This window comes from Poecilia mexicana, unplaced genomic scaffold, assembly GCF_051168715.1.
Source record: "Poecilia mexicana isolate PSO_F unplaced genomic scaffold, ASM5116871v1 scaffold_6, whole genome shotgun sequence".
Lineage (NCBI taxonomy): Eukaryota > Metazoa > Chordata > Actinopteri > Cyprinodontiformes > Poeciliidae > Poecilia > Poecilia mexicana.
The window spans coordinates 23,675,758-23,691,615 of record NW_028263375.1 but is presented as its reverse complement, the minus strand read 5'-3'; the positions used below and the strand labels follow the sequence as shown (position 1 = coordinate 23,691,615).

At 40.7% G+C, this 15,858-nt stretch overlaps 2 protein-coding genes across 2 annotated transcripts in view; one reads left to right on the top strand and one right to left on the bottom strand.

Annotated features, from left to right (window-relative positions):
* Positions 1–5,979: 5,979 nt before the first annotated feature.
* ucmab (upper zone of growth plate and cartilage matrix associated b) lies at positions 5,980–10,332 on the bottom strand. Its single transcript, XM_088006451.1, has 5 exons — positions 10,195–10,332; positions 9,998–10,063; positions 9,804–9,899; positions 7,138–7,236; positions 5,980–7,042 (listed from the first exon to the last, which is right to left on the bottom strand). Exons 1-5 carry the CDS (start codon positions 10,250–10,252, stop codon positions 6,945–6,947), a joined length of 417 nt encoding a protein of 138 aa, XP_087862577.1. The 5' UTR covers positions 10,253–10,332; the 3' UTR covers positions 5,980–6,944.
* Positions 10,333–11,860: 1,528 nt separating this feature from the next.
* LOC106903306 (cyclin-dependent kinase 17) overlaps positions 11,861–15,858 on the top strand; it is a 36,677-nt gene continuing 32,679 nt past the window's right edge. Inside the window, exon 1 of the mRNA XM_014967015.2 lies at positions 11,861–12,239. The gene's annotated coding sequence lies outside the window, so the exon portion shown is untranslated. The remainder of the gene's footprint in view (positions 12,240–15,858) is intronic.

Below are 15,858 nucleotides of genomic sequence, written 5' to 3'. Positions count from 1 at the left end.
TTTTCTTTAGAGGTGGACCGAAATGTGCTGATCTCCACAGTATTGGATGCTGAGCATGAGAACCAGGATGTGTGTACAACAGAAGTAGAAATAACTGAGTTACTTTCCACTAAACAAATAAATTGTGATCTTGAGGAGGAATTGCTTAAGGAAAAGGATGAAAAGGACTATTACAAAAAACTATATGATGAAGAACATCATGAGCTGTTGGAGTTGCGTGCAATGTGGGACAACTTCCTTTTGAAAGCTGAAGAGACGGCAAAAACAGCCAATACATGCATGATTGTAGAAGAGCCCGAAGAAACAATTTCAAATGAAACAATTTCTTCTGACGTTGAGCACAAAGAGAACATATCTTACACATTTTTAGTCATTGAAAATGATGATGTGTATGTGCCTACTTTACAGGATTCTAGTGTTTTAGTGGAAACTCATGCTCCACAACCTGCACAACTGGAGACCTCTGCTGCTATGACTGAGGAGCCTAGAGGCACACGTTACATAAGCTTGGATCCTAATTTTCAGAACTCTAGCACATCTTTGGACATCACAGCTCCTGAATGTGATCAAGAACAGACATCCACTTTGGGCGGTGGCCCTCTGAAAGGAACACAAGATACAGAACGAAGCAAAGAATCTCAAAGTTTGTGTCCACCACAAGCTGAAGTAAGCACGCCATTTTCCCTTCACCAGATAATTTCCGAACTTAATACAGAGGTATCTAGAGAAAGGGAGCAAAAGGACTACTACCACAAACTATACAATGAATCGCAAGATGAGCTCCTGAAATTGCGTGCAATACTAGACAAGACAGCTGTATCTGACAATGCAAGTTCATCTGAAAATTATGACAGAGATTATGTCGATGAAAATATCAAAGCTGCACGGAGATCTGCTGATGAACTTGAATGTGAGGTTCAAAATCTTTCAGAACTCACTGAAAAAATTAATAAATTAGTAGAACTACATCAAACAAATCTGAAGGGCACATTTTCTTTAGAGACAGACCGGAGTGCACACAGCTCTACATTTTTGGATGCTGAACAAGATGATCATGGTGTACTTAATCTGCAGCACCCTAGTGTCTCTATGGAAACAACGGTTCCTGAGTCTGTGCCAGAGGACACCTCTTTTGCAACATCAAAGAAATTTGAGGATACTAAATCTGAGGAGTTTACTATGTCCGAAGAAGAGAAATCTATAATATCTTCAGATGTTGAAGCTCCAGAATCTGACCAAGAACAGATTTCTACTTCAGAGGTTGATGTCATCCAGCAAAGACAAGATATGGAGGAAAGAAATGAAGAAGAAATCACCCAGCTGTCTTCAGAGCAACAGAGTGTTTGTGATCTTGAGGTGGATGTACTCGCAGATGCAAGTTCAACTGGTAGTGACAATGCAGAGTTTCTACATTCACCATCAGATGTACTTCAGCTTCAGATTGATTTGTCTGAACAATCTGACACAATACCAAATCAAGTAATGCCAACAGAAGTAATTCCTAGTGCTACACTGGTAATAAGCACTCAAGACTTTGGAGATTCTGACTTGAGTACAGCAGATAAAAATCAAACTAAGCATCTGGAAAAGAAAATCTCATTTGAAGTGACAACTCTGGAATGTGAACAGGTTGAAGTCGTTACTCCTGTCAGGGAGCAACACGAGCAAAATCAAGACACAGTTTTTACAATGGACAGACATGTTGTGGAAACAATAATTCGAGAAGAAGAGACAATTGTCATTGAGGCTGGGGATCATGATATAATAGAGCCTTTGACCTCGTCTGCACAATCTGAGTACTGGGCTGAAACCAATGAGTTAACAGAGAGTATATGGTTGGAAATCTCATTCTCAGAAATTGAGGACGAACTGTTTAACCGATTTGAGCTACACCATCACTCCTCTTCTCACTCTGATTGTTCAATTTCAGAGTGTGAGAATTCAGGTTCTTCAGACGAATTAAGGCAAGATGATGAAGTTCAGGAGAACCTGCAGGTCAGGCAGCAGAACACACCAGCACATCTTGGATGTCAACAAGCTGGAGGGACTGACCCTGATCGTGATGAGGGTGCAGTGTCTTCTGCTGTTATGCGTCACTATCCAAATGCTTGGAGTTCTTCAGTCTATTTCCTAAAATATATTTTACTGACAATGTTTTTCTCCTGTTTGGGTGCATATTTATTCCATGAATATATATGCTTGAGACCCAACTTTGACGTGAGCTACGGTGTCTTCTCAATATTGGAACCCTTCTGTACATTTGAAAATGTATTACCAGTTCCATTCTAATTTAGCCTACAAGAGAGCCTATGCATTGTATTTGGATAAGCTTACAAAAGACCCCAAAGAAGCAGATTTTAGACAATTCGTCATGTCAAATGTGCATATCTGTCACAAAATGAGACAGATATGCCCTTAAGTGTTTCATCAATGTCCTGTACTGACTAGAACGTAGTACAGCTTGAAGGTGTCTGGTTCTGAACAGGACCTTTACTTATTCAATTTGCAAGAACCGGTTTTTCTCCAGGCGCTCTGGTTTTTTCCCAAAAATCGTTCACTTTGGTTAAGTTATCTGGCCAATGTAAAATTTCTGTTCCTGTCATACTGGCTTTTCTTTAGATCAGTTTTTCTTTAGCTGCTGCTTATTTAATTGTATTTAAATCTCTAATATTTCTTATTTTATTATTCATTTTATTCAGATTCATTCTGTCTGTTCTTAGTTTTTATCCTCCTCATGTGCTTTTACTTTCTAAGTAAATAAAGTTTTTCACAGACATACAATCACAAAGCACTGTACAATAAAAATCAACCTTAAAACTACACAAAGCAAAAACAAGCACAAGAAACACAATAAAATCATGATGATTTGAGAAAATGAAAAAGCTTTTAGTTGCTTTTGAAAAACCTCCACAGAGTCAGCTCCAGACTAGATGACACAAAAGCATGAGCAATTTTCTCTAGGTCAACTCTGGAGACCATATATGTTATTTTAGCAATGTTTCTTAGGTAACCCTTTATTTGAAAGGTTGTGCATAAGCAACTTTTCGTCAAAAGTTGCTTATGCAACTTAAACACAGTTTGGCGAGACCAATTAACCTGTTTAGAAAACCCACACATGCACAAAGAGAACATTAAAACTTAATTCAGAAAGACCCAAGGCTGGGACTCAAACACATTAACTGTTTACTGCAAGGCAACAGTGCTACCAAGCGCGCCACTGCCAAAATTTGTTTCCACTTCAACCACTTCTTCTTTCCAACCGCTAGAGGGCAGACATGGCCTTTGACACGTCGAAGTGTCACCTGCTGTTGTTCAGGCGGCTCCCGTCCAATCCGCTGTGGTGTTTTTGCTGTGACGGCTCACGGCGTCATGACTTCCAACAGTATGGCTGTCAGTGTTATGTCTTTGCTTTATTTTATTTTAATTTAATTTAATTTAATTTAATTTAATTTAATTTAATTTATTTTTTTAAGTTAACAATCAAAGCAGGACAATCCGCATCGGTCGTGACTGTGATTCCAGAGAGAGAGAGTGCAAACGATTATCTATTGTGAATATTTATTTTCCTATATTACAATCATGACTTTTTGTAAGAATATAATTTGCTGAGACGTGTAAATGTTTATTAAAACTGGACTTGCAGTTTGTGACAGCTGACCCTACTGTCGCACAGACCTGAATGGTAATCATTTTGTTTGTTTATCCTTTGCATTAATTTAGACATTAATTAGTGAATAGTTTAGATTTTTATTAAAAATTATTTTCATTAGTCTGACCTTTTAGTTAACTATTTGCAGTGCACACATTTAGTTAACTTTATTTGTCAGTTCTTTATATTTTTGTTAAAAGCAACAAATTAATTTATTTGTTTTGAGTTACCAGTTTCCTTTGGAGCTGCTGCTGGAGGGTCACAGAAGAGCTCCAGCAAATTGACATCCATATATGGCTGGCAAAACATCCTCAGCAGGCCATTCCATTTGTTTGCCAGGGGATGGGGAAATTTGGTTTTCTTTAATTTAATTTGACCATTTCTTTAATGTTTCTTCTATTTGGTAGTTTCAGTCTAATGTTTGTTTAATTTAAAGATTCGGTATTGTATTTGTTTAAGTTTTTGCATGTTTAAATTACCCCTTGTGTCAGCAGTGGTCTGATCAGCTACTATTTAAGTTCCCCTCATGTCTTGTTTGTTAGGTCAGTTTTGTGCTTGAGTTCTTTGTGTTAACACCTGAGTTGTAGTTTGTTATGTTGACCTCAGTTTTGGGCCCAATTCTTCATTGTTTGATTATTTTTGAACTTTTTTGTAATAAATTAAGATTATTTTTTGAATTCCATTCAGCGTCTCTCTGGCTGGTTAATGTGAGAACCCTCACAGTTGGTGTCAGAAGTGGGATCTTACCAGCCAGGAGTACAAAGTTGGGAAAATAAATATTGGGAATATTTATTTTCCTATATTACAATCATGACTTTTTGTAAGAATATAATTTGCTGAGACGTGTAAATGTTTATTAAAACTGGACTTGCAGTTATTGCCACATAAATGCAATATCTACTAGATGTGACTTTGTAATTGCTGTTTTATTTAACGAGTTTCGATGTGACTGTAATGTCCTCCTTCATCCACAGGAGGGCGCTCTATGAGTTCTCAGGGATCTGCAGGGATGTGTGCTTGAATCTAACCAAACGCCTCTGTGTGATCAATCACAACTGACTCATCCGACTTACTGAAAGACATTTTTTTCTAAAAAGAAAGAAAAACACCTAAAAACAGTTTTTTTTTAATCCCCATGTGCCACAGGGATAGACGTTTACTTCCTGACACTATGTTTCTTCTCGGTAAACCTGGAACATGACTGGATGTGGAGAACGACCAGTAATGTGACGGTATTTCTGCTTCATTTTGTTCCCCGTGCTCTGCTTCCGCTCCTGAAGTGGCTGCTCTGAGGAACAGCTCCACTCTGTGTTTAATCACTGTGCTTTTCATACCAGCCTGTTGAATTTAGCTGAAAGACTCCGTCCTCATCCCCTCCTGCTCTGTCGCTCTGTAAAAACTGTGGAATGTGGAATTTAAAGAAAAAAAGAAAAAAAAAAAAAAAAAAAAAAGCAGTCCAGAAATGTAACAAGTGCATGGCCAGGGTATAAGATTTTGCCACCTTTTAATAACAAAAGATGTGGTGAGTATCAAAGATTTTGGAAGTATACTTGCTGTAAATACAAGAACTCTACAACAGTCTTGCGTGTCTTATTTTATGTGATTAGAAGAAAAATAGGGGTGCACTGATTCATCTGTGACGATTTCCATAATTTTGGGAGATTGGTGATCGTCCGATTTTTACATGTGAAGCTGATCGTATCCACCGATCTTATCTACCTTGGCAAGAGTCTAAAAATCAACCTCTGTCTTCTTTGGCTCTGTCGTCAGAAAGGTCTGACTGACAGACCGGACCACCAGGTCATGTCTGCACATTTACTTTTAACAATAGTCACTATTCAGTCCAAATTCAGCGACTTTCTTGCTATATTGAGCAACATTTCAGACAAAACAAATTGGGCCAAAATCGGAAAGCAGGTCAGGCGTTTTAAAAGATCAGTAATCAGCCAGAAATCTGCAATCGGTGCAACCCTAAAGAAAACATGAAGCAATGAAAGATTTTAAGTTTACATTACACACCATACTGCAGAAATGTGTCTATAGCTGAGCCAAACAGGGAGAGGGAGTTGGATATGTTGCTTCTTCACAATCATGTTAAAATTATTTGCAAAATAATGTCAGAAGTGTCTCCACCTACTAAAGACAAATAAAAAAAATCATGTCCACAACGTAGTAAACCCCATGATTTGGGGCTGGTTCCAGGGCCTGCTTGCACACGCAACTACATTATTTTTCAAGTGAGTTTTTGTTTTTTAACCCAAAAGATTTGAGTTGCTTTTTCAAGTGAGTTGTACCTATTTTTCTTATTACAATAATTTATTAGCTCTCTCTTTTTTTTTTACATTGGAAAAGCTTGACAATTTAATAGGAAAGCTTTACTTGTTATAGTCTGTATATTTTTGCTCTATAAAGGAAAGTAAATAAGATTTACCACTACACAGAAATTACATAGGTGTTCTTTAGAATAGATACTGTTACAATAAAAATAATAGCTTGTAACCCTTGCTGATTAATATGAATAAAAAAAATACAGATGTGCATCGTCACTTTAAAATAAATGCTTAATATTCAGCGAACATGTTTGTAAACAATATCTAAGCCTACATTTCTACAGAGTACTGAATATTAACCCTATTGATAAGAAAAGAGGATTACCTCCTTACTTGTATTTTTTTTTTAATACAAGTAAGGCTAACCTCCAAAAGTATCCATTTCATTATGGCTACAGAAAACCGACCACTCTGGTTTGCAAGCACTGCAGCTGGTGGCAATCACTCCTCCATCCCGCTACTATTATATCCTGGTGTAACGTAATTTGTTTTCCAAATCAGACAATTAAATGTTGCCAACATTAAAGGTTGAACTTTTTTAGGCCGTGATGACAAAACGACAACAAAATTATATATAGGTTTGTTTTGATCATCTCTATCTATTTTACTGTAAATTGTGGGAAACATGTCGTTTTGTTTAAAACTTGAACAAATCTGAAATTAATTTACTTGTGTGTGTTCAATTTTGTGTCGAATTTGCCCTTTTAAATCAGTCCTGGCGTTAATAAGCCAACTGCTTAATGGCAGACAAATGAAATAATGAGAAACAATGAGAACAATCTAAATTACGGATTCTTTCAAAAATATTAAACATTTTAGCCAATGTTTACAGGATTAGGTTTAAGCTATATATATATATAAAAACATTTCTCCTGAAAACTAATAAAACTTATGAAAGCGTATTTATTGAGCCTTCATTTGTCAGAGTTTGTCAGCTGTAAAGTCGTGGACCTGCTGCAGCGGTCTCAGGCGGTGTGACGGTTGTACTCGTGGGACGGATTCATCCCGTCGTAGTGGAACTCCCTCCACTGCTCGGTGCTCTCTCTGGTCCTCTCGGTTTGCTCTGAAGGAATCAGGGAAACGAACCTGAGCTTCATAGTTGTCTAAACTCCTCTTCCTCCCCGCCTCCGCTGCATCTGTACTACGTGTGACACGTACCGTCGTTGTCCTCCTCGGCATAGCTCTCAAACTCATTCCTCTTCTCCTCGTGAAACTCCCTCTTTCGCTCATCAGCAGCCAAAACCTGCCTCTGCTCCGCTGCAAACACAGAAGAAATCAGATAAGGAGGTAATGACCCAGATTTTAGAAGGGTTCTCTGCTTTTTCTTCTATTTTGTCGCTATTGCTTCAAGAGGCGGTGTTATGTATAAACTCAACTTTTTTGAGCTATGCATTGTAATGTTATTCCCTCATCAACAAATTTCCTCCTCAGAGCTGCATTTTCCAAGCTATTAACCTTCCGACTCTCAGAGCAACCCTTCCTTTTGACTCCCCCACTCCGCTCCTTCAGACTAGCCAGCAGCAATTAGCAAACACCTGGTGGAACTGCGCATCTGCTGAGCGTGTTATGCAAGCTATTTCTCAGTGAAACGCTGTTAAATTGTTGCTGAAGAGCCAATAAAAGAGCAACGTTGTGATGAGTTCCTGAAGAGTGCCAGAAAAAGCAGGAGTTTCTTAAATAACTTGACAGTGCTATGATTATGTGGCTGGGAACATATAATCAGACTAAAACACACCAGGTGCATTAACAGTATTTGCAGAACGTCAGGAGCACATTGAAAAGAGGGAGACCCGCGGTACCGCAGCAGCTGCAGAGACCCACCGCTCCGCTGGTAGAACCTCTTGTACCAACTGCAGATCTAATCTCTATGAAAGAGTCGCTGATCTGAAATGTTTAAATGGAAAAAACAACAAAAAATCAGGAAACCTGTTAGGGTTCATAGTTTTTGTTCACATGGTTATGTTTCTGAAAGCCTTTTTTTTTTTTTTTTTTTTTTTTTTTAGCAATCAGATTGTCAGCAAAACTCACATCGTCTGCAGTAACGGTCAGCTCTGACCGGGAAAGAGATTGCAGTGTTCACCTTTCCAAAGAAAGGCCACGACCCCTGACCTTTTCTCAGACTTGGCTGCTCAAGTTTGTGCTTCTGCTGTTAACAGCAGAACATCCTGAGACTAAACAAGGCTTACAGACTGAGGTTGACTAATTCTATTTTGTATGACTGTAATTTTCGTTTATTATTATCGTTATTGTTATTATTACTATCATTACATGTGGAATCCAGGAAGGAGCATTCAAAATGTGTGGCCAGTTTGTCCTTCTTGCCTGTCTTTTATTTTGTCTGGTCAAATTCCTCATTGAACTCCCAGCCGCTCTCCCACCTACTCACTCCTCCGTCCCGCTCCCAGCTTTTTTTTTCTCTCTCTCTCTCTCGCTCTTTTTCACCTTGTTGGCAGACATGCGCACGGCATGTTACACAGCATCGCACCTTAACGCTCTTGAGGCTGTCGGCCGTCACGCAGAAAGCGGCTGCGCTCAGAGACGTGGTCCGGTGTGGGTGTGGGAGCTCCATGCTGGCCTGTGACTCCTGCTGCTGGGAGGGGAGCAGCAGGTCTACGGTCGGGCCAAGTTCAGAAACCAAAACAGGCCCGACGGTCACCAGCTTCACAGCAGCGTGTTGTTTGTAATGCAACTAAAGACTGAGGTGATCCGTTAGCGAAGGTAAATCTGCTAAAGATTAACCAAAGCACCACAGCGACCCGTCCAGGTTTTACAAAAAAAAAAAACAAGATAATTTTATCTGTTTTCTTAGAATGAAAACACAGTAAAAGTGTCACTAGTTGTGGTTGGTGATGGTGAGAATGAGCGCAGGGAACCAGCTTGAGATGAAGATGATTAATTTAATGAAGAGTGTAGCTCAAAAACAGATCTCAGGCAGCACGGCAGAGTGGAAACACAGAGGATCAACACCGGTAGCAACTGAATTAAACAAAGACTGAAGCGACGAGCTAAAGCCGACACAGGACTTAACAGTTCAACTGTGCCGGCAGATGAACTATCATAGACAAGGACCCGACCAGAGACGAAGGCAACAGGTGGGTTTAAATACACAGGGAGGGTACTCAGGTAACTAGACACACCTGGGATCAATCAACGGGGAAGACGCAGAGACAACAGAGACTCACAGGACAGAAACTGAACACAGAAAACCCTTAAAAATAAATACACAGAAACACGGATCATGACAAAAAAACTGATTTTCTTAATGATGCTAAGTGCTGCGAATGAGATCTCTTACATTCTGACATGTTTTCCATTTGCATCATGTTTTATGCTGTGCTTTTTCATTTACTTTTCAGGTTGGTTCAGACATGGCAGCAATCAGGACTAATGCACCTTTTTTTTCTTTTTTTTAAAAGTTTTTTGGCAGCTTGTTAAATATACCAGTTCTGTATCAGATGTCCAAAGCATTGCAATATATTGGCAATAGTGTTCATTACCATCTCTGTATGTTTTAAAGGCGTGAGGATTGCAAACATGCTAATGCATATCCCATGTTTAGGACACTACTACTACTACTACTACTACTACTACTAGTAATAATAATAATAATAATAATAATAATAATGATAAAAAATTTGTGCGCATAATTACATTTCTTTATTTTGTTCTGATCTGCATTTCATTTCTAAATGAATTCAACAGAACAAACTGGTCCACGTTCCTCTTGTGTAAAACTCCTTGATAGTAACACACAGATTCCCACAGTGACCACATGCAGCGATATGCCTCAACCTCTCTGACCGGACATTTTGCACCAAACTCACCGTTGATCTCGTCCTGGGATTTCACAGCTCGCCTGCTGCGCTTCCTGAAGAAGTTGGAGGCATCAGCTTCTTTCATGAAGATCCTCCTCAGCTGACCTAAGGTGGGGGAATAGATTGTTGTTGGTGTTGGGTTTTTTTCAGCATTGAAGAACAAAACGAGAGGTCACACACGGTTGTGAAATGCAGCTCCACACCTGCTGGACTTTTTACATTTCTCGTGCTGCTATCCGCAGCTGCAGATTCGGCTGTCTCTGGAGACACTGCGTTTGGAGACAGAAATGAGACAGGTCTGACTAAAAATACATTTAGAAAAGGCACATCTCAGTAAAACAGAGACAAAACAGATATCAGCAGAGTCCCTGGCATAAGATTTGGTAAGCATTAAACTCACAGCTCAACGCAAGCAGCACTGTGAGGAGAACCAGGAGGGTTGCATACGTCCAGGACATTTTTTGTTAAACTCCGTGTCCTGATGTGTTCGGGGGAAACCAGCGTCGAAAAACAAGCAGGAGGGACAGAGATGACTGAGACTGGGATTAGAGGAGGGCGGAAGAGTTCGGGGAAATCTGGACTACCTGTCAGGAGAGAGAGAGAGAGAGAGAGAGAGAGAGAGAGAGAGAGAGAGACCCTGCAGATCTGAGAGTAAAAGCAAGAGAGAAAGTAGCAAGAAAGTGCATAAATTATGAAACAATATAATCATCTGTTTTCCTTATTTAACTGAGATAAAATTTTGAACCCTTAGCTAAAGTTTTCCATCAACTCTGATCAGCTTCCCTGCATCCCCCTCAGGAAAAGTGCCCCCCACAGTATGATCCTGCAATGAGCTCATAGTGCGTTCAGGAGCAATGTGCTAGATTTCCACGCTACATATGGAAAATAAGGTTAATTTAAATTGGCTTTTCAGTCAGAGAAGGATACAAACCCAGTTATACAGGCTGAATATGAAGAAGAGGTCTGAGTCATTCTAGGAAAAAGACGGACAAGGAACAAATAAATATTTAACTTCCAGTGACAGAAAACAGCTGAGCTGATGCACAGATTTCCAGCCAAAGGCCTTCTGAGTGTGGGCCCCTTCGTACGGGGCCCCCCACCCCACTCAGTCTGCTTTGCATAAATAGATCTCAGGAGTGAGCAGCCCTGTGCATACTTGACTGTTTTCCAACGTGGATCGTGGCTGCGCCCCAGAAAACAGTGAATGTCCTAATGTTTGGTGAGGAATTTGAAACTGGTGGTGCTTTGGCTCACGGGAAAGTGAGAGGAAATTGCAGGGAGGGCTTGAGAAGGCAAGACAGAGGTGGGAATGTTTCACTTAGTTCGGTGCAAAAACTGAAGAGAAATGTGATTCTGATTTGCATGGAAGAAACTGAATTGCAACGTTAAGTTAGCCTGAAATACGGGTCAAAGGTCAGGGGTCTCTTAGCACGAACTCAACCCCACACAAAAGGCATTCTTGTTTCAAGGGAACGTGCAAACATCCACGTTCATTGTCATCGCTCAGCCGAGTTTTCAAAGATTTTGCCTGAATTTAACCTAAATCAACACTGTCCAGACTTTTCATCATGGAACAAAATCACCTGTTTGAAAACACTTGGGGGGCACTTTCTTAAAGTAAAAGTGCAAAAATAATTTTATTGTGAATTATTTTCTTTTTACCTGCTCAGTAATAACATGCCATTTGATTAAAAACGTCTGAAAAAGGGTCTCAAATTTGTACAATTTCCTAACTTGTTGACACAGATTGAGAACTCTCGTTGAAAACCCTTAACCACATTTAACCCATTTAAATTATTGACTAAGTCTGTTTTTGAGTAAAAAGTTGCTTTCATTTTTTTTTATGACAGACAATTCTTTCTGGCCTTTTAACAATTGTACTTTCTGTGTTGGATCACCTTTGTAACGTGAGAAAATATGAAAAGGTTCAAAGGGTGTGATTTTATTTTCTATCTTCAGAATTTTCATCATATCAATATTCTCCAGCAGATGTCGCCATTGAATCAAACTTGGTGTTGTGTATTTTCTCGCAGCTGCCGGTAGATGGCGCTGTTGAAACTGTGACGACTCGATAGCTCAAGCGGCCGTGTGGTGGCAGAAGGCAGCGTCAGCTGGCGTGGAGGGACTGACAGATCAACTAGTAATCGCCGCCGTCCCCTCTGCCATGGTCTGCTCGACGAAAAACCCTTCGACGGAGCTTCCTGCCCTCTACAAGAAGAGAAAGTTTGAAGCGTAAGCCACAAATCATGGTGCTGGACGCTACGACCCCGCTGGTATAAGCGACACTGCGGAGGAGAAAGTATCGACCTCACACAAACCACAAAGCAGAAGCAGCTGCTTCGCCGTATTTCTTTTTTCACGCTCGGAGGGAACGACGGCATCCGGCCTGAGAAAAAGACGCTCCGAGGTCGGGGACTCCGGTCGGAGCAGCCTCCATCGCTTCTGGTGAGGGTCATTTTAGTACATTTCTGCTAAATTGGCTCAACTTTGAGCTTCGCGGACGCTGGAGACGAAAAACAGAAAGCTTAGTAACGAAACAACAGTGTCAAAAATGTGGACTTCACAGACTCTGAACGCAGAGCTGTTGAGAGTGTCTCCAGTTGAGTGGCCGCAGTTTACCGTGACACAACCGGGGTAGCTGCATGCCGGTGAACTAAGTTCAGAGAGGCTAATAGTTTGTGATTTGTGCTCCGGTGAGTTTATGGGGAGACATTTGTGTCAGTTTTGTTGTTTCACACCACCTGGAGCTCCGCACACAGTCTGCGGGGAAGCTGTCAGAGAACTGCGTGAAACGGGAGGACTGGTTGGCCGGGTGCTCTACGTGGATCATCTTGCATAGCTGCCACCCAAACATCCAGTGACCCACATTTCTGAGGCGTCCCGTCCTCGGGCTCCGCGGTTTAACACCGGCCTCAGCCTTCACACTCAGCCCCGGAAGAGGAGCGTTTAAGCCGTGTGAAGGCCCGGACTGAGCATATTTCTGTGAATCCCTACAATCTCCTATTGATGCCGGGATAAACCCTGAGAGGAGATTCAAAAGGTCGTCTGTATTTTAGAAGCACAAGATGTTAACTTAAAAAAAAAAGATATCAGAAATGAGAAAAGTTAGTTTCATTTTGAGTGTCTGTGCAGGCTGATGTGATGAACCAGGTTATCTAGCTCCAGCATTATAACCTACGACAGAGACGGTGAGTAACACTGCTGATTTTTATCTCTAAATCTTGCTATTCTCATTGATCTTACTTTTCCACCAAAACTCTTTTTGTCAACTCAGTGTCAACTGTTGTCTTCCTGTTGTTGAATAATCAAAGGCAACAAAAAAACACACCTGGCACATTTTGTGATCTGCGAATGGATCAACAGACAGGGTGTTATTTGTTTTGTTATGATGCATAAATAATCTTGACATTTTCTGTTGGATTTAAAACTGCTGCATCTAATAAGGAACCTGGTCAATGTTTGCTTCAGTTGAGTCAAAGCAAATTGTTCTCAAATCTTTTGGTATTAGGCTTGTGCTGGTTTGATGATGTGAAAACATCAAATGATTTGGTTCCTGTTATTAAATTTGAAATGAAAAAAGGTGTTTTTAAAATAGAAAAGCAGCAACCTTCTGATTACTGTGGTTAAAATGATGTATAACATTAAGGCATTGCCTTACCTTACGCCACTGTAAACTCAACAACTTCTTTAGAATTGAAACGTATTTGAAAGTATATGAATTGTGCTTACTAATAATTTTTAAGGAGTTTTGAAACGGCAAGTTTTTAAAACCTCACTATGCATTGATGATAATAGTTGGTCATGACCTAATCAATATGTGTCTAAAGAGAAAAGAAAGGGGAACAAAAAACAAGACCTTATAATCTCTTCCAGTCAATAAAACCCATATTAGTGCGTCTCTTATCAAAGGTTGTTGATTTGGTTTTAACTTTCACAGTTAAAACTTTGGCACCACTGTTTTATACGGTTTAATTATAATCGCATAGTAATATTTTTGTGCAAGTACAAAATCCTACCAAGTGTTTTTTGATCTGGTTTCTCGTGCAAATATCTTAGGACGCCTAAAACACAACAAAACTAACTTACAGGTAACTTTTCAGCAGGAAATATGAGCTTGTTTTAAATCAATAATTCCCTGATATTGATGGAAAACAAAGTACTGGTTATAAGTGAAATAATCTGTCTGTGGAACAAGACATTTTAAGATATGGGAAAATGTCTTATTCCACTGGCAGATTATTTCACTTATAACTCGTACTTTTTCATCAATATTGAACCAAACTCCCATATCTTGCTGAAAAAATGACTTGTAAGTTAATTTTGTCTTGTTGCAAATGCACCAAGATATTTGCACTTGAATGCAGACCAAAAAAAAAAAAAACTTGGTAAGATTTTACGTTCTTGCAGAGTTCATATCCTCCTAAAAGACATTTATTAGTCCGGATGTTGAAAATGGATCAGATTAAGCGACTAAGTATCTGTGTCATCAGCAAAAATCCTCAGAAGCAAGTCTTCAGTCCAACTATCTGGTGTACGTTGCGGGAAGCTCGTTGAGGTATAAAGTGAGGCCACTTCTGCGTGCTCCGCCTCTCGTGTTTTCTGGAGTGAATGAAGGTGCAGCTCAAGCACTTCTTTTCATGCTCACTTCCTGTGCGCAGGTTTCACTTTGACAACCACGAGCTGCCGGGCGACCTGGTATCTAGCTGGTAGGCGAGGGCCTCTCCAGAGCGGGTCAGCGTTCAGCTCGCCGCTGTAGGGCTGGGTGGAAACGGGAGGGTGGCAGGGAGTCGTCGGAGGCAGCGGGATGCACCCGTGTGCGGTGTTGTGACACAGAGGGCCGTCTCCCTGGTGAAGGCCTTGAGGGGGGGACGGTCGGTGGCAGGGTAACCTGACCCGCTGTGGAAACAGCTGTAGCCTGCCGAGCTGATCTCAACTGAGTCCCAGTGCGGATCGGATGATGGTCCGGCAAAAGGAATGGGCGTGTGAGGGTGTGTAAGCAAGCACGAGTGGATTTCATTGAAATATATTTTCAGTCCGTCCAGCTGGGAGTTTTATTTCTGTTTCTTCAACCTGTTTACAGATGGAAGCTGTTCTTTCCGTCACCACAGGGAACAAAATAAGGTTAAAAACCAACGAGAAATGAAAAACCCATGTGTTTAAACGCAGCGTCGCCTGAAGTCCAGGAAGTTTTCCTGTCGGCGAGGTGAAGCCGCAGGCTGAGACAGCTGGCTGAAGGTTAATGTGTCACTCCTGCTCTCTGTGGGTGGGGAGGGGGGGGGGAGGGGCAGCTGCTCTGTCGCAGCCTCCACTCCCATCTATAGATAGCCGTGAATACAAACTCTTCCTGGTTTTCTCTGCCGCATTACCGTCGGCATGCGGCTCGGCTCAATCGCATGCGGTCGCTGCTTGCATGTCTGGCAGCCTCCACTCCCCGACTCTTTTGTCTCTTTCTAATTCAAGTATCTGTTGATCCTACAGACCTCCATGCAGCCTGGAGCCGCTCGGCGGACGACTTGTCCGACTCCTCCATTACTCTGCAACTCTGTTGTCATTCGTTGCATTAGTTAGAGACAGGTGATGGACGACTGTTGCCTGTTTTTTTTTATTTTTTATTCTCCTGTCACTCTTGGCAGGTTTATCGAGAGATGCTTGAACACCGCTCTGGTCTTTATTTGGAGACAAACACAGGTTCATTTGAGCCAGTGTTATTAGAGCCAGCAAAGCTGTGCATATTTCCAATGCTCGGTGTCATACGCTCATAATTAACTTCTCTGTGGTTTAATAAAAATCCGACTTGGGTTTCGGTGTCTGTTTTGCCTTTTTTGATCCAAGTTTAGACCCAGAGGGCTTCAGATATTTGGGTTAAAATCAAAGTTTGTTTCTAATTGAACATAGTTCAGCACTTATTAATAATATTCCATTTTCTTATAGTACTGGGCGACGTCGCTTAAAAAATAATAAAATCTATAATTTGTTTCATACCAGATCCAATTTCTGATTCTTTTTTTTTTCTTGCTTTCTTTTCTAAGAAAGAAATGACAAACGACAGAAAATGTTTTCAAAC

Coding starts and splice junctions, on each gene's coding strand:
- ucmab (XM_088006451.1), bottom strand. CDS start 10,252: ATGTCCTGGACGTATGCAACCCTCCTGGTTCTCCTCACAGTGCTGCTT. Junction 10,064..10,194: donor AGTGCTGCTTGCGTTGAGCT/GTGAGTTTAATG, acceptor CTCCAAACGCAG/TGTCTCCAGAGACAGCCGAA. Junction 7,237..9,803: donor ATCCCAGGACGAGATCAACG/GTGAGTTTGGTG, acceptor CTGTGTTTGCAG/CGGAGCAGAGGCAGGTTTTG.